This window comes from Panthera pardus, unplaced genomic scaffold (genome assembly GCF_024362965.1).
Source record: "Panthera pardus isolate Hobbes unplaced genomic scaffold, ASM2436296v1 HiC_scaffold_7, whole genome shotgun sequence".
Classification (NCBI taxonomy): domain Eukaryota; kingdom Metazoa; phylum Chordata; class Mammalia; order Carnivora; family Felidae; genus Panthera; species Panthera pardus.
In genome coordinates this window covers 72,865,839-72,887,601 of record NW_026527002.1, presented here as the reverse complement: position 1 = coordinate 72,887,601, position 21,763 = coordinate 72,865,839, and the positions used below count along the sequence as shown (strand labels likewise).

The 21,763-nt window shown below is 39.8% G+C and overlaps 1 protein-coding gene across 3 annotated transcripts in view; it reads right to left on the bottom strand.

The window, feature by feature from the left end:
• Positions 1-21,763, bottom strand: part of EFR3A (EFR3 homolog A) — a 105,463-nt gene that overhangs the window by 22,508 nt on the left and 61,192 nt on the right. For 2 of the 3 annotated variants that reach the window (XM_019459830.2, XM_019459831.2), the window contains 10 exons: positions 20,823-20,990; positions 15,821-15,935; positions 14,821-14,872; positions 12,098-12,270; positions 11,577-11,652; positions 6,647-6,808; positions 5,632-5,763; positions 4,194-4,261; positions 3,097-3,224; positions 2,069-2,119 (listed from right to left, as the gene is read on the bottom strand). In XM_019459830.2, the coding sequence (XP_019315375.2) occupies positions 2,069-2,119; positions 3,097-3,224; positions 4,194-4,261; positions 5,632-5,763; positions 6,647-6,808; positions 11,577-11,652; positions 12,098-12,270; positions 14,821-14,872; positions 15,821-15,935; positions 20,823-20,990 (1,125 nt within the window). The remainder of the gene's footprint in view (positions 1-2,068; positions 2,120-3,096; positions 3,225-4,193; positions 4,262-5,631; positions 5,764-6,646; positions 6,809-11,576; positions 11,653-12,097; positions 12,271-14,820; positions 14,873-15,820; positions 15,936-20,822; positions 20,991-21,763) is intronic. The other variant, XM_019459829.2, reaches the window with a different exon arrangement.

Sequence of the window (21,763 nt, the reverse complement as noted above, 5' to 3'; positions counted from 1 at the left end):
CACAGAAGAGTGCAAACTAGTCGACCTGGTTCTACAATTTCCAACTCTATGCCGCCAATTCAGTCCAAGTAGACTTATTTCATACTAATTCCCTGAAAAAGCCATGTTCTTGCCTCCCTCCACTCTTTCATGCGTGCTGTCACTTCTGCGGGAAACACGTGTCTAACACTCGCTTCAGGCTCAGCCTAGGAATTTCTCCCTGTGGAAGACATCGCTGGCCCATCGAACCTGGACCGAATGCTCTCCTCACTGCTGCCTGGGACCCCTGAACTTCTCTGATCGGAGCCGTTAAGGTCTGTTGTGACTGCCCAGTTATTTACCCTGTTGGGAGACAAACTGTATCATGAATTAGCTTCTTTCCTATGCACGTGGCACAAAACTGGTAAAACACCATCTTGGGAAAACTGAGAAAAGAATCACTCAAATCCTCTTCCATGTTCTGTGGTCCAAGATGAAGAACCCCATTGAGGAAGACTATCAGTTTTGTGTAAGTAGAGGCTTCTACCTATCTCGTTCATTCCTGTTTCTGTTTGCACAGAAGCTAGAACTGTAAATACTCATAGGTACTTAATTAGACAAGTTTACTACAGCCACTGGCACCTCTGATTGATCTAGCTGAGGGGTATTAGTGTACCCCTCATGGAGGAGCATTTCACACATGCCTAGACATGCACTATTCACTCAAATTCTGGGTTGAGATAGAAGAAATATGCTGTAACTACCTAACGTTCATTGACCGCTTACTAGATGTCAGTCACCAATGGTTCGACAAACTTTAGGCAGACCATTCTTCTTTCTTTCAAACCAGCTGCCATTCCATTTCAATCATGTGTCTGCCTTCTCTGCTAGATTTTAATCCTTATATTATCACTCTATCTTCAAAAATCCCCATGTTTGGTATATAGTAGGCAATCAGTCAGGGTTTGTGGAATGCATGAAAATCTGGATCAACAGGGATGACTGAACAATGTTGATGTACGTGGAAAAGAGTTAGCAAAATCAAGAGATTAAGCACCTAACTGAATAGGCAAGGCAGTGCATTCTAGTGGTGTTACCTCATCAAATTATTTCATTTCAACCTCATTATTCTCATTTGTAAACGAAGATAATGCTACCCTCTTCATCATTTTTAAGATTAAATGAGAAAATGAATACAAGCACTTATCTTAGTGACTGGCATGGAGTTAATGCACACTAAACAGCTGCTAATATTTTAATGATGACAGGTATACACGCATGGTACACAAGAAACTAAACACGTTTTGCGTTCTATTGAAGGTATTACTCTTAAATCCCCTACTTTTAAAAATAAATATCAGATGGTTACACAACACAAAGAAATTTTAATAACCAATTGATTATACCAAAAAGTATCCCTGCATCTTCGGACTCTTTCTGCACTAAGGCAGGACGTATGTGCCACAGACTGTTTCTAAACCATCAAAGTCTTGGGACACCTGGGTGGCTCAGTCGGTTGTGTCTGACTTTGGCTCAGGTCGTGACCTTGTGGTTCGTGAGTTCGAGCCCCGCGTCGGGCTCTGTGCTGACAGCTCAGAGCCTGGAGCCTGCTCCGGATCCTGTGTCTCCCTCTCTGCCTCTCCCCTGCTCACACTCTGTCTCCCTCTCTCTTAAAAACTATCAAAATCTTTATAAATTAAAAAATCTTATTCATACTGAGGGATTTCTATGCAGTTACATAATTAAGTATACACTGAAATATATTCAGAATTCTTCCAGTGAATGGTAGCAAGGCATTAAGAAAGAGAATATGTCTCTTGGAGGGTTAGGGGGGAGAGCAAACCATCTGTTAAAAAAACCAAAAAGCACCGTAATTTTCATTAAAAATTGTTACTCATTACAGAGTTAAAGGAACATGGTAAAAGGAAATAGCAGGGGGTGAAAATACACTATGGCTACTGGGAAGGTGAAGGGAAACTTAATAACTGAACTTATAACCATATAAAATGTACAGGCCACTGGCTCCATTTCTACAAGGGAAATTTTACGAAGCTATTTTCCTAGAGGACGGGGAGGGAAGGGCAAAAGCCAGACTGACACTTGGATTTACCTTTGCGCTTGTGCCTGGGTTTGTGAGGTTTTTTGCCTGAAGGAAAGAGAGCTAAATCCAAGTTATAAGAATGAAATATTTTAAAAGTCTTTTTAAAAAAAAAATCTTTTGAATTACAAAACGGTACTGATGTTTTATTCTTAGCACTTTTATATCCGCAAGGACTACAGAATGAGGTATAGAATCTTTTACAGTACAGAACGTAAAAGAAAATGCAAAAGCATTCATTAACATCTCAGGGGATCATGAAATATCCTTGTAATAAATGTATCTATTTTGGATCCACATTATAAAAAAGACAGCTGGTTACCAAGATTGTACTACTTTTAGTGACTAATCCAGAGAGCTACCTAACTCAAACCAAACAGTTCTCATATACAAGAGAGGCATCTCCAAAGCAAGAACTAGTTGTGCTAGAAAACTGAATGTTCATCCAATTATCAAATGAAAATGGAGGCATAGGACAGAAATGCTTGGATTTCGTTTTTAAGGTAAAAATTAAATGCAAGATACCATGCAGTTTTGCCTTCAAAACAAGAATTATTTCAGGCAATGAGAGGAACAGAAAGAAATATACGGCACACACAGGAAAACCTATTAAAGCGTCTGAAGGTTTCTTCCACAGCAAACAGTCTGCACTCTTTCCAATAACCACAGTTGGCTAATTCATTCAGCTCAACAGGCACAGATCGCAAATTAAACAAGTTACATAAATTTCCATAAGCCAAACACAATATGGGCTAATGAGGAAAGATTTCCATTTGCTTCTTCGTCTGAAGTACGACACTGATGTATTAAGTATAGTCACAATCACGTGAGGCCTCAAACCGCTCATGATAAAATCACAGGGCTTTAAGAGATTGGCTAAAGGTTTTCAAGCGCAAAATTCTAAAGCGAAAATAAAACCTCTTAAGCATTTGAGAAACCTCTTAAGCGTCTGTAACGTGAGCACCTTGCTAACTGAGTTCATGGAAACGTTACTGAAACGTCATCACCAGAGTCGGGTTCGAATTGCCCTCCCCTTTTACCTGTTACTTGCGGCACATACGGTACCGACAACCTCTCGACACTGTAACCGCTTCCGCCTAGTGACTCCGCGATCTTGTTGGTCAAAAAGCATAAACTTTTGTCATGCTTCTCTAAAGATTTCGGAAGCCTGTCAGGGTGATCAAAACAAAAGTCGTGCAGAATTATTTAAATTACTGAGCACAAATAAGTTAACACGCAAGCACTCCAGATCAATGCCTAAAGACAACGATAAACACAACTTAAACTGTAATTAGTAACAGAAAAATCGGTGTCGTTTTGGTGACTAATTGGACCATAAGAACACACGGCCTGTGGTCCCATATGTTAAGCATTCGGCTGGGATTCCTTCTCCAGTAACATCCCAATGGGGCAAGTCAGCCTTAATTATTCTGTGGGTCTTCACACATCAGATGATGAAAAGGAATCAATTCATCTTTAACTTCCATGCTAATTAAAACTGAGAGAAGAAAATCAGAAGTGCAGCTCACTGATGATGAGTGAAGCACGTATTACGATGCTAAATGCTAGGAAGCACTTGCCCAAGAGGAGCATCCAGGTTCACTTTCTGTTCAAACTGCCAGATACTATCTTATGCTAACGCTTTCAGCATCGCACTGCTTTGGCAGCCTCAAGTTTGAATAAAGTATTGTTCGCATATATCTTTCATTTGAAGAGCAAGGGAGAATGCAGGGCATAACACTGATTCTCCTTAAAACATTCTCTCTCCCACCATGCGACGAGTACTGTTATCTTTTACTGAAAGTCTCGAACAGGGTATTGTATTCACTTAAAGGCTGGCTTATTTATCTATGAGAACATGTTATATTTTAGAGATATATCTCCATATTAAAAAAAAAGGCAAGGTAAGGTTTTTCACCAAGGATAGACTCCATGTGTGCATGAGTCTACATTTATAATGTACAAGAACTTTGTTATAGCAAAGGAAGAAGTCAGATGCGTTAAATGACAGAAATCCAAAACGACTGTTATAAACCACCAGAAACCATCCTAGCAGGAGTGTAATCCTTGACAATCGCCATTGGTTGGTTTCTAAGTCAGTAGTACCCCTTCCTTAAAATGTAAAGAATCAACATACATGCACTTCTCTCTGAAAATATGCTCTGGTAGAAAATAAGGAGCTTCCATAGTTCGAATTTCAATCACCTGAAAAATATCCAAAAACAAACCAAAACAAAATGAAAACCTTGCCCCTCACAACCTGGCTCTGAAAATTCGGGAAACTAAAAACAGAGAAATTAAACATTTATTAAAAATACTGGCACTTTATTTTGGAATTTAAGCTACATTTTAGAGCCCAAATGCTCATTTTATTTTCACATTTATTATTTCAAATTATTTCAAATTATTTCACATTTATTATTTCAAAACTTCAGCTGGTCTCAAAACCATGAGAATAAAATAATACACATAGTAAAAAACAACAAGAACATATTACATTTGATTAAGCCTACCACAACAGGATAAGAACACCTATTTTCTCAAATGCCACTGCCCTGGACCAAGCACTGGGCCCTCAGCACCCTCACTCTCCTGTGCCATCTTCTGGGGCCCGTGCATGAGGTCTCAATGCGCTTCTGGGATCTGTCCCCTCCACCCCACTGGGGGCAACTTGGAGGGGGCAATCTGCTTTTGTAACATTTGTATCTCTCATGACAGGCATCAAATATTAGCTCAAACAATTGCTTAACAAATCAATGTTTTCTTTCTTAGAATGCACTGAACACCTACATTTTAGCGTGGACTGGGAGATGTGCTTCCAATATTATAAAAATAAGGCTCTCCTTGACCGATATCTTTAAAGAATAAAAATTAGAGTGGACTCTCTCTGCCAGGTAAGTGAAACATGTATTAAATTGTGCAAGTAGCTATTAAATGAGGTACTGCTGAAAAAAGCTGAATATAGTTGAACGTTTTCTCCAATAATTCAACCTGTGGAGGCACACCTGGGTGGCTTAGCTGGTTAAGCGACCGACTTCTCACGGTTCGTGAGTTCGAGCCCCACACTGGGCTCTCTGCTGACAGTGTAGAGCCTGCTTAGGATCCGCTGTCTCTGTCCCTTCCCTGTGCATGTGCACATGCTCTCTTTCCCAAAAATAGACATTAAAAAAAACATTCAACCTCTGAGATCTGGCTCAAACAGATTGGCTTAAAACAATAACTAAAATAGTATAAACCAGTATAATAAAAAATGATTTCGATGCTAAGATTCATAACGGTTTAAAGGGAAAACAATTATGTAAGAATTCACATGACTTATTCTAGAAGAAAACCACGTATTCTACTTGACCACCACACAAAAAAGTTCTAATAAAACGACAGGCACCAAAGAAAATATAAACACTAGCTGTAGTTTGAGTTTCAATTAGTCACTACTAAAAAAGTGATGCATATTTTTACAGCATTATCTTTATAATTTGACACACGATCATCAAAATCGAAAATCATCATCTCTGGAAGAAAATCAGTCATTTTTATATAGAAATCAAGTTGAAGAACTTTCCTAAATACGTTACCTTGCTGACGTGCTGGCAAAACGCTGGGACGGCTATCATCTGACTTACAAAGTTGAGATAGGCCGCAACCAGAGCCATGATTCCACAGCGATGGAACATGGACAAATTATCCTCATTGATAATCGCACTGTCCTTTAATAAAAAAACAAACACGGCTGACAGATCAAGGTCTTACGCTCCACCAGCATTTTCTCTATGACTATGCTGAAAAACGGCAGGTCGTCTGGAGTGCTGATAAAAATGTCACCTTATAAGAAGTTATTTTTTAAAGAATTCTAAAAGGAAAATAAATGTCCATATACAGAGGCGTTAAATCTCTCAAATAGCTCTGTCTTAGGAGAGTCTTTTGGGGTCGGGGGCAGGAAATACACAAAAAGACACACGTGTATATATATGCACACATACACGTACAAGTATCTTATATTAAAATACACATCTGATACGTATTCCCATTACATGCCGTCCTTTCAATACATAACGCTTACACTCCGATTAAACAGCTACACTCGTAACGGCTATGGACTGACCCTCTCCCCCGCCAGACCGAGAGCATGAGCAGAGGGACCGTGCTGTTCTTTCATCACCGTATTCCCATGGCTTTGAACAAATTTAGCACACAACTGATGCTCATTCGGTATTTGTTAAAAGAATGAATGTGATCATAACCTTGAGTATTTCAGATTTAAAAGTAGACGCCTCCCTTTTAAACTTCATGTCCTTGCGGCACCTGGGTGGCTCAGTCGGCTAAGTGTCCGGCTCTTGATTTTAGTTCAGGCCCTGACCTCACGGTTCATGAGTTCGAGCCCTGAGTTGCGCTCTGCGCTGTTAGCACAAAGCCTACCTGGGATTCTCTCTCTGCCCCTTCTCCTCTCCCTCCAGCTCTCAGAATAAATACACAAACTTAAAAAAATAAACATGAAATTAATGACGTTGGATAAAGGCAACACCACTATAAAGATGGTATCTGGTTCATAAAGCAAACTGTTTTCTTCAGTGAAAGATGACGAAAGCATACCTGTAAAGCAATGGCTAATCGAATGAGATCAATAACCACTTCCTCATTGGCCAATTCAATAGTGATGAGAGCAAGAGAAGTATAAAGTAGCTCATAGTTTTTCTGAACATTGTCTTCCTCTTTACAGCCCAAATATATGTGCCGATATAGTTGTTGCCCGTTCTGAAAAGGGAAATGACAGAGGAAGAAGGTGACTTTGCTTAAAGTGTAGTACAGACAGATGTCCCATGCCCAGAACCGCGTACACAGTAGCCCTTATTACATAACTGAACATGGAAGAGAAACTGAAGCTGATAACCAGATGATCATATTGTATCACGACTATCAATACCAACAAACGAACTACGAGCTAACATCAGAGTTGAAGAATGAATCATAAATAAAAACAGCAAGTAGGAAACAGTTCTAGTGTAAACAATGAAAATGCTTTTAGTGATCATTTGAAAAGACAAAAGCAACTTATGGATTGATTCGGGAAAAAGGTGAAACGGCTGACAGAATCATGGGAGAGACTTCTGCAACGCAGCCTTGGCAAGGATAAAAGAAAACAAAACATCTGGCTCCGGGGAAATGCGCTCGGGCTCCTGGCCTTCACAGGCAGTCTCCTGTGAGGCGGCTTAGGGGCTGTCAGGGAGGAGCGCCCGCAGGTTCTGCTGTACTCTGGCATGGAGGGACCGTGGAGGGACGACGGAGGGACCAAAGGCCAGCCCAGAGCCCTATACGAGGGAGAGGTTATCCCACTCCAGGGACTGCAAAAGGGTCCCCCCAAACGAAACTAATCTAAGTAAGTTGATACAGGATACGGAAGCTTTCCCTATCCAAAGCATTCCTGGGTACGGGGCCAACTGCTAAGTGAGAGTAACAAAAACGGGAGCGTGTTTCCCATTTAAAGTCACCGTGTGGTAACGAACTCAACTCGCTGCACTGATTCTCCACACGAACTGCAGCTACAACCCCTGGGAGACTGGAATGACCACTGTGTTTCTACCCTCCCCGCTGCCCATCCCAACATGGTTTATGGTTACGAAGCCCAAGCCTCGGTATTTTTTTTTTTTTTTTTTTATATTTATTTTTGGGACAGAGAGAGACAGAGCATGAACGGGGGAGGGGCAGAGAGAGAGGGAGACACAGAATCGGAAACAGGCTCCAGGCTCCGAGCCGTCAGCACAGAGCCTGACGCGGGGCTCGAACCCACGGACCGCGAGATCGTGACCTGGCTGAAGTCGGACGCTTAACCGACTGCGCCACCCAGGCGCCCCCCAAGCCTCGGTATTTTTAAAGCACAGGGCTCCCCGGGTGATTCTGACGTGCAGCCGGGATTAAGAACACTAGGGGCTTAGTCCTTCAGACGTGGAGGGACTTGACCTGAACACTCCGGACTTGTTTCTCAGCAGATTCATCTGGTTGTTCACGTCGGGGAAAGAGCCGATGGGCAAGACCAGCACAGTCTCCTGAGTCCAGAGTCTGTCTCTCTCAAATGGTTCTATACTTGGGCGTGTGACAATGGTGTATGCACTGGGCCCTCCCCGACCCTTTCCGGAATCCTGTGGCTCCCGAACACGATCAACGTCAAAGCTCGCACACGTGGGAGTTTAGATACCGGGCTCCTTAAGTGATTCAAGGTGGTTTTCGACCTACTGCATACGCATCATGTTAGATAACTTGAAAGTCGAACAGCACGTACTAGGATAACAGAGTGCAGATCAGCGTGAGGACTTCACGAAGCGGTTTGGCAGGGTCTAGCAAATCTGAAGAACCCATGACCCCTTACTTGGCAAGGCCTCTCCTACGGGCCTCAGAGAAACGGGCTGCCCACAGCACACCACGCGTACAGTAACGCTCACGGCAGCCCGGTCCACGACAGCCCCAAACTAAGGACCATTCAAACGTCCCCGACAGGAGAACGCGTAACTTAGTGCGTTCGTGGTCCGCAACACTACGCGGCTACGCATGTGAACAAAATTTACCAAAGCGGAGCTAAACGAAAGGAGACCTAACAGTACACGTGACACGGTCTGGTTCCTTTCCTACAAAATACAAAAACTGACAAAACCCTACTACTGTATTGTTCAGGGAGCTACAGATGAACACGTAGGTGGCAAACCGTGAAGGGGGGGGGGGGAAGGCAACGAGTCCGTTTTCATGAAAGAACAGGGATTTCCCGCCGAGGAAGACACGGGGCTGTGGCGGGCCGGGCGCGGCGGCGCCTCCGCCGTTGGGCCAACCGGGCGGTGCCCGCACCTGCTACATTGCAAAACAACTCGTACTTTCTTCCTCCGCGGGATTCCCTGAGCTGCCGACACCGTTCCCGAGAGCTCCCCCGTGTGGCGACATTCGGTCAGGAGTAGAGCTTTGGGCACCAGATACCGAGCGGCGACGGCTCGTCCTTGTGCCCGGAAGCGTCAGGAAATGAGAGGCGAAGGAGCGCCTCCCAACGTCAACTGTGAAGCTTCCTGCCTGGGACGCGGTTCTCCAAACACAGACCCAAAGCCTAAGATGTCCCTCAGGCGCGGGGATGGAGCAGTCTTGGGCTGGGTAGTGCTATCCAGAGGGCGATCCATCATCCCCTGACTAGACAGCCCCAACTTTATTCCCTTTAGGCCTCTGCTGATATCGCCACAAGGTGCCAGTTAAAGCTGCATAAGAAACCAAGCAACATTTTGACTCACAGAATAAACTGGAAGGTAAATGAAAAAGGCTGTCCAGTTATAAAAATAAAATTGAATTTGACAAAAATGAACAGATCACACCGCGATACACCAGAAAGAAAAGGTTCATACTAACAGTACCAAATGCTCTGCCAGTTATTTAACATTATAAAATGGAAGGATAACTAATCCAGAGAACTTTAAAAATTCAAAACTTTTAATAATTTAGACATGGAATAATAGTCTAATCTTTCAGTCCAACTGGACCCTTCCAAACTGGTTGGCTCGCAAAATTAAGCAATGAAAAGGAGTATTTGTTACTGTCATACTAGATAAAATAAAATGAATCCAGTCCTTAAATTCAGGATTGCTTAATGTCATTACATAAAGTCAAAACCTAAAAGTTAACTATCAATGAGTTTTCAAAATTCATTCTATTTATCATGATTAAAATTTCTTCAGTGATGAGAAACAACTTCTTTCGTTAACTGGATAATATAAAGAAATACTGAAAAAGTAAAAGCTGGAAAGAGTTAATGCCTTTGCCCTATTTATTAACCACTTTTTTCATATATAACATAGCCAAACAAAGAATCATTTTACTCACATTAATTCAGTGACGGTATTTCATTAATCATTTTTTAAATTATTTTAGAAAGAGCATACACATCTGTGAGTGGGGGAAACGGGCAGAGGGAGAAAACAAGAGCGAGAGCGAGAGCGAGAGAGAGAGAGAGAGCGTGTGCAAGTGGGGGAAACAGGGAGAAAAAGAATCTGAAGCAGGCTCCATGCTGAGCAGGAGGGCTTGACACAGGGATTGACACAGGTCAATCCCATGACCCTGGGATCGTGACCTGAGGGATAAAGAGTCGGACGCTCAACCGACTGAGCCACCCAGGCACCCCTATAAATCATTTTTCAAATGAAGGGGTTTTTTTCAATTTTTAAAATGTTTGTTTATTTTTGAGAGAGAGACAGAGCGAGCGAGCCCTCAATGAAGTTTTAAACTGTAGGGGCATTAACTTGAAACACAGCAATCAACAGTAATAGCAAAACAAAAGATGGTGACAGGGACAAAGCATGGCCTAGTAATGAGCCAAAAAAAGAACGGGTGTTATAGACGTCTGCATCTATCTTCCTATGGGGCTGTCTGCTGTTCCCTGCACCTCTAAAGACCAAAGCACTTATCCACCATGACTGGGATTATCTTGAAGCCAGCTGGCATGTTTGTGTCATGGAGACTGTTGTACCTCTCAATGTGGAGCTCAGAATCTAGCAAATACTCAAGCTTTGGATGAAGAATACACAGAAAAATTATTCACTATGCTAAATAACTTTTAAGTGTCATGATTTTCTAAATTCAGCTACCAGCCAAGAAACCTACAAAATTTAAGCGATCGGGGGGCGCCTGGATGGCTCAGTTGGTTAAGTGTCCAACTTTGGCCTCAGGTCACGATCTCAAGCTTTGTGAGTTCAAGTCCGGCATCGGGCTCCGTGCTGGCAGTGCAGAGCCTCCTTGGGATTCTCTGTCTCTCCTTCTTGCTCTCTGCCCCTCCCCCACTTGCACGTGCGCTTGCTCTCTAAATACATAAATAAATAAATAAATTTAAGTAATCATAATGAAAATCTAGTTAAGTATGATTTAGAAGGGCAGAAATCCTGCCTACCTCATCTTCATATCCCAAATCATGCACAGAATAATGCCTAATACAGTAAATACTCATTATATTTATTTCTTCAATAGTGATAAGTATTTTCAAAAACAAGCCATTAAAAGTGGAATCAGTGTGTGTGTTTGGGGTGGAGAGGAGTGTGGGACAGAAATTACAGAGAGACATTTTACTCAAAGGAAGAATTTAGAACTACCGTAGCATCCAACAATGCTTAAACACAGGCTAGAAGAGATACCCTCAAGATAGGTGTGGTAAGGTGGGAGGGCTAAAGATGGCTTGGGGGCGCCTGGGTGGCTCGGCCGGTTAGGCATCCAGCTTCGGCTCAGGCTCAGGTCACGATCTCGCAGTTTGTGGGTTTGAGCCCCGCACTGGGCTCTGTGCTGGCAGCTCAGAGCCTGGAACCTGCTTCGGATTCTGTGTCTCCTTCTCTCTCTGCCCCTCCCCCCATCTCAAAAATGAACTTAAAAAAAAAAAAAAGATGGCAGCTTGAGACTTCCAACTCCAAACCTGAATGGCTTCCTTTTAAGGTCACAGATCAATGTATAACTACCTAACAAGTCAAACAGCTATAACTTTTATCATGCATTATTTTTATGAAAATAATCTTACCTTTTTCATGAAACTTGTGTCTTGTCTACAAATTTTTTCTCTTTTTATCTTTAGGTCAGCTACATCTGGTATTATTCTAGAGACAACAGATCATTTTTCATGAATAGCATATTTAGTTATAAAATTGTACCTTCTAGGGCATATCATAGTTATACTTAGGAATTCGAACTTTTCAACACATTTCAATGAGCATTTGAAATAAGCCTATATGTAATGATACTACTGAATTACCAACCTCAATTAAGGGGAATTTCATAAAATCATCTTGACTCCTGTCATTCCTGAGTTTAAAGCAAAGCCAAAATAAAAGTCACATGACTAGCGATTACTAATAGACAAGATCTCTGCAAATGCATTAAAAGACCTTTAAACATTTCCTCTCTTGATTAATAATTAAATTGCCTCAATACCAATTAAACTTTGAATAAATCTTAAAAATCTTAGATTAAAAAAAATCACAATATTAAATACATTAAATTTAAAAACATTATCATTAAGCCTATTTCAAAATGGCCCAATACCTGATCCCTCGAAGTTTTGCCCTGTTGTCATGGCGATCCATGAGGTTATGCATTACTTCCAAGACTAACTGTCTCAGTTCATAGTCTTCCATGAGGGATGGTGATAACAAAGGATCCAGAAAAGACCCAGGCAGTGCAGTAACAATGGTCTTTGCTTTATATCCAGAGGTCACCTGATTACAGGGAGGAAAAACAAAGCAACAAAAAACCTTTGTCATGAATCCTTCTTTGATAAAATGCTCAAACTGTTTTATAAGAACCATAAACTTAGGGAAACAGCAATTATGAACATAAGCCTGAATGAAAAACAACGAGGAAACTTCTAAGGTAGTGAGGATTTTACTGAATTTACAAAAATACCATAATGAAGAGAATAAAATTAATACAAGCACATGCTTACCATGTGCCAGGCACGGATCTAAAGATGCACTGTATGAGTATTAACCTCATCTTCTCCTCATCCCTATGAGCAGGCATCAGTGTGTACCCCCATTTGGTGAAGAAAAGAGGCTCAGAGAGGGTTAAGAATCTATGGGACAGGTAGTCAGTACTAAATGGACACAAGGTATTAGGTAGCAAATAGTACAGGTAAGACCTCAAAATTTTGAATTTAAATTGGCAAATTTTTCTTCTAAAGTAAACAGTTTAGGTTAACAGGAATACATTTTTATTTTGGAAAGCTGTACTTTATTCATTACTTGCTCTGACATTTCCGGATGTTATCTCCATGTTCCAAATTTAAAGCTTTTAAAGAGAAAATACTTAAATGCTATTAAACATTTTAACCATACCACATAGGCATTCATTCGGGTGACTAAGTGGTACAATTAGGATTAGAGACAAGATGATTTATTCAGGGTACTTGTTTTTAATGAAAAGGCTTAAAAACAAAAGAAACTCCAGGTGGGGAATCTCTACATTCAGGATTACAAATATGAACATCTGACATTTACATTTGGGGACTTACTACAATTTGAGGTGATTTTATTTAGTTTTAAATGTTTATTTATTTATTGAGAGAGACAGAGAGACAGTGAGAGGGAGGGAGGGAGGGAGGGAGGGAGGGAGAGAGATGGAGGGAGGGAGGGAGGGAGGGAGGGAGAGAAAGAGGGAGGGAGAGAAAGAGGGAGGGAGAGAGGGGAACGTGGGCAAGAGAAGGAAAGAGAGAATCCCAAGCAGGTTCCACACTCAGCTCAGAGGCCAACACTGGGCTCGATCTCACCAACCGTGAGATTATGACCTGAGCCGAAATCAGGAGTCAGAGGCTTAACTGACTGAGCCACCCAGGCGTCCCTCAGACGGAGGGGATTTTATAAGTAAGCAAGGAAATTGGTAGGACATGCTACCCACCTAGAAAAGTTAAAAATATATCCAAGTCTCACATCACAGACAAAAATCAACTTCAAAGATGCAGCTATGGAAAACTAAATTTTAGGGGCACGTGGGTGGCTCAGGTGGTTAAGTGTCTGATTCTGATTTCGGTTTAGGTCATCATCTCATAGTTTGTGCGACTGAGCCCCACACTGGGCTTTTGCTCTGACAGCATGGATCCTGCCTGAGATTCTCTCTCTTTCTCTGCCCCTCCTCTGTTTGCTCTTAAGCACGCACTTTCTCTCTCTCTCTCTCTCTCTCTCTCTCTCTCTCTCTCAAAATAAATTTAAAAAAAAAGAGCCAAATTTGAGAAACTTTCATAAGAAAATATAAACAAAATGCATTAGTATCATAAGAGGGGGGTAAGGGTTCTTTTTCTTTTTAATTTTTTTAATGTTTTTATTTATTTTTGAGACACAGAGAGACAGAGCATGAGCAGGGGAGGGGCAGAGAGAGAGGGAGACACAGAATCCAAAGCAGGCTCCAGGCTCTGAGCTGTCAGCACAGAGCCCAATGCAGGGCTCAAACCCACGGACTGTGAGATCATGATCTGAGCTGAAGCCGAACGCCCAACTGACTGAGCCACCCAGGCGCCCCGAGGAGGTAAGGGTTCTTAAACAGCATACAAATAAGAAGGCACAAAACATATGAAAGGACTGATAAATGTTGGCATATTTTGAAAACTTCTGTAAGGCAAGCACAATAACCAGAATTAAAAATGAAACACAAAAGATATTCCTAATCTCTAGGTATGAAATATTTCTTTTAAAAACTGGGATCATGTGTATAATGAAGATTTCCTAAAACAGATTTTAAAGATCTTTAAAGATAAAGATTTGGAAAGGACATACATTCCAAATAATCAGCTCCTAGTTTGTTCTAGATAGTCAAATCAAAGATGAAAATAATTACTATAAAATATTCAGAGGACTTCACATATTAGGTATGCTTTTCCTTTTTAGCTATTTATAGCTGAATTGCTATCCAAACAAGAAGTCATTATTTGGTCAGTGTACGAAAGAAATGGCCTGATTTGTAACAAGAACATGGTTTCACATTCGAGTTCTAGTCTTCAGCTCCAAGCCTCTGGGCCCAAGCATCTTCGTGTATGAAACACAATACTTTCTACCCTTTATATGTTTTGTCATTGTGGAGGTCAAAATAAGATGACAGAAGTGAGGAATAAACAGTAAAAGAATAAAATAAAATATTTAAGAATATAAGCCATAGGGAAAAGACTAACCATAAATAGATAGTATCTTACAGTACAAGAAAATGTTGATAACGTCAAGCTGTTCTTTTAACCTCTTCAATAATGGAAGTGTATTCTTCACTTATCTTAAATGCCTTACCATAAGTAAAGATCTCAGCAACATTATCTGAATCCGCCTGGTTCCCAAATCCCTAAGATATACAAAATACTGGTATTATCTTATTAATAGTTATCGACATTAACATTATTTCCTTTATTGGTTAATTTTAAAACTCTATTTTGGTTACAGACTGTTTTCATACTAGCTAAAGTCATGGCTCACTTTATATTCAAGTCAATTTCATATAAATTAAAGAGTTCTATGTAAAACACAAACACAAAAATTCAAACAGAAATTAAAAAGCTATTAGCTAGCTCTCAAAGAAAACAGACCAATAATGTAATGATATTCAATCATATGAGCCCACAATGAAACAACCCCAGTTAAAAGATGCTACAAATTGGAGAATGTATTTATCTTGAATATAACTGACATAGTAACTATTTAACATGTACCAATAAGCAGGAATGGACAGATGATTCAAAAAAAGAGCTAACAACTGGAAAAGGTTATCTAATTAATGGTCAAAGAAATATAAATCAAATCGAGACTATCATTTCTTTATTAAATTAAAAACACAAAAATATTTACAAACTAAAGCTGTAGCATGTTGTAAAATCAAATCAAACTATAAAATGAGGAAGCCAAAACATATGATCTTTAAAATCACTAAAATTCTAGGAATAAGTCAACATTCTGGCAAAAGCGACATTCATCTTTAAAATTATGACAGGAAATCTGAAGTGTTACCCTACATCACGTAGGTACATAGATAATGTCCAAGCTAAATAAACCTTCAACCTAGTCAATATAAGACATAGAAAACTTGAGAATGTATGATATTTTGAAAACGGATTCTAAAATCACACAATGTTGATGCAACTGGTTAGCAATCTAGTGCCATAAAAACAATGTTTTCCACAGGATTTTTATTACTAATGATTAAAAAAAAACCATTTTATAACATCACAATGAAATTAAACCCAAGATTAAATTAAAATTTATAGATTGAGAACATAGGAAAACTACACAATCATACCCTAGTTGACTGATATCCAAAGTGTGAGTGGATGTTCCAAAAACGGGTACTTTTCCCATAATGAACATCATGATTTCTGACCTCTGATAATCTGGTAGGTTACTTCCAAAAAATCCTATGAAAATATTAGGATCAAGTTAGGATAAATCTTACACATTGAAAAGGTTATTTTTCCATAATACAAAATCATAACACATTTTTAATCAAAGCTTTCAATATGTGGTAAAACAATGTCTTTCGGTTACATATAACACTAAAAATATTATTTTTTTTTTAATTTTTTAATTTTATTTTTGAGAGAGAGAGAGAGAGAGAGAGAGACAGAGACAGAGTGCGAGAGGGGGAGGGGCGAGGGTGGGTGGGACACGGAATCTGAAGCAGGCTCCAGGCTCTGAGCTATAGGCACAGAGCCTGACACGGGGCTCGAAGTCAGGGAACATGTGATCATGACCTGAGCTGAAGTCGGAGGCTTAACCAACTGAGCCACCCAGGTGCCCCTAACTCCAAAGGTATTCTAATTTCTTTTGTCCAAAATCACTTAATCATGTATAGAAGATGTGCAGTACAGACTAATACTTAGATAAAACAGTAAACGTCTGACAGTCTTTTGCATATAGTTTACAGTGGCAAACCATCATCGATTTGAGTCGGGCCTTTAGAAAAAGGACGGAAAAAAAAAACCCTTTGGTAGTATTTCTGATGAAATTCTTGTTTGCATATTGTGAACCTAACTTCTTTTTCTGGTAAGGAAGTCAGTAATTAGGCCAATTTTGGTAATTTTGGTGAAGAAGTAAAAAATTTGGTCACTACTCTGGCTTCCTAAAATTGCTGAGATGTTGCAGAATGTCATTACAAAGAACCAGATTTACATTTTAACCCAGTGGGTTAATTCAATACGTGTAACTCAACTAATGCAAAAAAATAGTAATAACTTATTTACTTGTCATTTTTCTCATGCACTCTTAGGTCTTGTGGATATTTTAAATTTATCTGCTGTGGCTTTTAATGGTTTACTTCCTAGTTTAAAAGACTTAAGACATTTAGTTATCACTTACTCAAACTTCAAACTTTGTTGTTTCTTTGAAAGACCAGAACAGGTATCAAATCATGCTAGTTTTGTTCAGTTCTTAAAATGCAACATAATCATTATAAAAACCTTCTCATTTTTAATATTTCTTGAAGAATAGTTTCTCAATTTAACTCTTCAGTTTCTATAACTGGAATTTACAAACTATGCAAACTCAAACTGTTCTATTTATCATCTGATTGGATCTGGGGATAAAGTCCTTCCCCATTATCATACACTTCAGCAATCAAAAATCTCATGATCTTAACACGGCTCAATCTGTATAAAGTATATCATTCTAATACTTCAAGAGCACATATTTAAGAGGTATTTGGATCCTCACACAACCTGATGAGTCTAGGTACTGTTATGAACCTTCATTGCCTCTCGTGGAAATGAGGAAATGAGAGGTTAAGCCCTCAAACAAAAAAAAATTACACACCTAACATTAAGGCCTGGGTGAGGGCTATTCATTTCCAAAGCCCATGTTATTATTACACTCTCCTCCCTCCCTGTAAGGTCCTTTAACTTTCCAAGAACCCAATTAGATATGTTCCTAATCACCGTATAAAAACAGACACTGATTTTCTGTTCCAAGCAAGCCAGTCATTACCACAAGGGCAGGAAGTCTCCAACATACTCAACTGGGAGGACAGTCCCGAAAGGAACTCATTCTCTGTAGCCACTGTTTGTATCTGAACCGAGCAGAAGTGCTAAGGGGCCCCCAGGAGGAACATGGCAGGGAGCTGCACTCTTGATTACCATAAAAAAGGAGCTGACAACAGCCTGGCATTTTCAAGTGCCAAAGGCACAGCAGCCCTGCTCCCTAGTCCAACAGCATGATCCACGTGACCTGATAAGTACCGGAGTACTGAGAACTTCTCAAAGAAAATATTGAGGAAATCAGAAGTGTGACTGAATACAAATCTTACTCACCGTGCCACACTGCATTTCTTTTCTCTCATGTTTTAATTTTCATGTTATTCTGAATGTGTCATATCACAGAAATATTGCTTGTGTCTGTTGTATATTTACTTTGTAACAAAATACTTGAAAAACAATAAATTAAATATTCTAGAGTGAAACAGTAACACTGAATTAGTCAGAAGTCACAATTTAATTAATTCTGTGAAAACAAGAATTGATTTGATATACTATCTTAAAATATCACAAAAAATCCGGGGCGCCTGGGTGACTCAGTCGGGTAACTGTCCCACTCTGGCTCAGGTCACGATCTCATGGTTCCAGAGTACAAGCCCCACGTCGCGCTCTGTGCTGACAGCCCGGAGCCTGGAGCCTGCTTCAGATTCTGTGTCTCCCTCTGTCCCTCTGGCCTTCCCCTGCTCGCACTCTGCAACCCCCTCTCTCTCAAAAACAAATAAATGTTAAAAAAAAAATAGATCCTAAAAATCCATAAACAAGCCAAATAAATTTAAGAGTCATCATAAAAGCTAGGTTTACCATACACTGATCAAATTGCTTTAAGCAACATCTAGAATGTCTCTGCTGTATTGAGATGCCATGGTAATTAATACTGGCCTCCATTCTATTTGGTCTTTTCACTCCCCAAAATCTTAAGCACCTACTATGTGTCAGCGTGTTGAATAAGACACACATGGGCCCTTGCCCTCATGAAGACGATTCCCGCGCACATGATAAAATCACAGCTAGGTGGAACAGGTACTACACCAAACAGATAAACCATATTCATCCACAAGGGGAGAGTCACATGCATCACAAAGCCCTAGTACAGGGCCTGGTGTATATACACGCTCAACAGTTAAGTGCAGAATGCAGACCCATAATGCACATATACACGTCCATAAAACTTTAGAAATAAAATAAAAAAAATAAACTTTGTATTAAACATTCCAAAGGACTATTATAAATATAAGTAGCTTACTCTAAGGAAAATTACCAAGAAGGCACAACCGGGGCTCCAGAATAAATTTATATATGACTCTATTTTTAGCAGAAATCATTAGTAACCATCAGAAATTAGGTGCTAAGCCCCAGAAACAAAACTCAATTTTGAAATTATTCTAGCAATCACACAGTTACATTAAAACATGATCTGGAAATTCTAAAGATATTAGGAGGAGGTTAAAGTAGAATAGGAATTTGCTTACTTTACTTTGTATTTAAATACAGTCAGATCATTTTAGTTCCCCCCAAAAATTCTCATGGCTGTTTAAAAGCTTTATTTATTTATTTATTTATTTATTTATTTATTTATTTATGAATGAGAGCACAAGTGGGGGAGGGGCAGAGAAAGGGGGACAGAGGATCTCAAGCAGGCTCTGTGCTGACAGCAGTGAGCCCGAAGTGGGGCTTGAACTCACGAACTGTGAGATCACGAGGAGCCGAAGTCGGACGCTCAACCAACTGAGCCACCCAGGTGTACGATGTTTTTGGTTTTTTTTTTTTGAAGTAAGTTCTTTATCCTTTTACCCTTTGTACATTAACTATGTTTAACAACAACAACAACAACAACAACAACAACAACAACAGACATATGAAATTAAAGCCCAGGGTGTCAGTGAGTACCAGATCTTGGTTTCTAATACCACTCCTCACTAAAAGAAACCACAGCTCTTTGAGAAATGATGGATTCCATGGCTGGGGCAAGAAATATAAAATGAGTCGTTAACAGCTTAAACCAGTAAGGCGGTGCTCAAAAGAAATGGGATGTTACGAAGACCTGGAAAGGGGAGTTCCCGTTGGCCAAATCTGGGACAACTTCAGCACCAAGATGTAATAATACAGAATGAATTATGCAGCATGAAAACACAAGTCCGTAAGCTCATACCAACAAAGATATAAATACCTGCACTCCTACCTACATACACAGGGGAGAAAAAAGGCCCGCTCACCACAGAACACAGAGTGCCACCTGACAGACCATCCACTTGCAACATTACGGTAAAGACTGGTTCAGTAGGAATGACGAACGGTTACTAAATTCAGGGGGAGGTCTGGGTGAAAAGCAGAACATCTGCATGGTCTAAAAGTATATGCTCAGAGACCGTTTATTATTTGCAAGGATAAAAACTGAAACCGTACAGCAGAGAGACAGAACACTTTGAGTGATCAAAACGAACATCACCAATGACTAGCAAAAGCACACTGTGCACCTCTGTGTGTAACATTCTGAGAAGAACTTTCTCTCTTATGGAGCATCCAACCAGGAATGCACAGACAAACTTAACCATGGGCAAACACTGGACAAACCCGAATGGGAAATTTTTTTTTTTTCTTTTTACAAAGGGGGTGGTGTACAGTGAAAAACTCACATTTCATAAATGAATAGTTCCAGGCTAAAGGAACCAAAGAAATATTACAAATAAATGCAATTTATGATCCTAGGCTGAATCTTAGACCTAAGGAAAAACATGCTCTGAAGGACATTAGGTCAAATGACAAAACTGAAATACAGCAGTTTGATTATAGTACTGCGCCAATGTTAAATTTATTGACGTTAATAACTGTACTCTGGTTATATAAGAAAAATATCTTATTTTTTGGAAAAATACTCTGTGGTAAAAGGCCATAGTGTATATGCACTTAATATCTAATGGGTTAGGGAAAAAAAAACAAGGATGTACGTACCTACCTCTCTCTACATGTCTATATTTGTATATGGACATATACGTATATATGCACATGTACACGCATGTGTGCACACACGGAGAAATGCAGGGAGGGAGAGTAAATGGTAAAATAAATAGCATAAAATATTAACAGATGAATCTGAGCAAAGGGTATACAGTGTTCTCTGTCCTATTCTTATGTTTGCTTATTTTCTGAATATGTTTTTTAAAAGTCTAAGGTCCCATTCATCCACCTTTGACTAATGTACCGTAAGAGACCACTCTCAGCAAGAGCTTTCTTAATCACGATTTTACACGATAGTTTTGAGAAGTGAAACATACTCACCTATTGTTTGGATGATAGCATTCTGCACAATCTTCTCATCATTGTCTTTGGTACTGGTGTTTAAGTTGGCACTGCCTACAGATCCCCCCTGTAAATCATTTGCTTCAAATTCAACACTGAGACGCAGGTGCTTCAGTAGGGTGTTAAAGACTTCCAGCACCGTGGGTCCTGGAAATGAACACTACTGTGAGCTTTTCCAGTATTATGTACTCGAAACCAATTCTCCTATTTCTCAAATTTTTGGGTATTTCCAGAGTAGTGAAAAGGTAAATGAGAAACACCTAAATAAGAAAGTTTCCCAGTTATTCCAGCAAACATTTACTGGGCATCTCTGAGCAACTCACCGCTTGAACCTCTGGTACAAACCACACAAAATGTGTATGTGCATATAAATATTACCAAAAAGTTTCCATCCATATAATCGTGTGTACTAGACAAATAATGTGTATTAGGACAATATTTACCTTAACTGTTGTGTCAGAATCCACGGAATTACAGTACTATAGCCCACTGTAATGTTGGAAATTTATTTTGCAACTTTTGAGGCTGAAGAAGGAATTTGCCTCCATTATTAGAAACTTGCCAACTCATCAGATTCAAGTCAATGAAATTTGCTCTCTGCTTTCAGTTCTATAAATACTCTGCACATATGTGTCACTGCATCTATCACACTATAGTTTAATCAGTGTTTTTATGTGCACCTTCAACTCTTAATTACAATGTTCTTTATCTAGGACATGGAGCCACGTTCAAATACCTCTTTAAATGTACAGAGCTTAGCACATGGTACCTCGTACATAATAGACAGTAATGTGTTAAGTCAACATATTATGTTTCATTTAATGTTTCAAATTAAGTAACTTTCCAGTTAAACGGCTGCTTCCATCTTTTTGAGATAAATTACAAGATGAGCAATAAAAAGTCCATATCCAAAAGGCCCA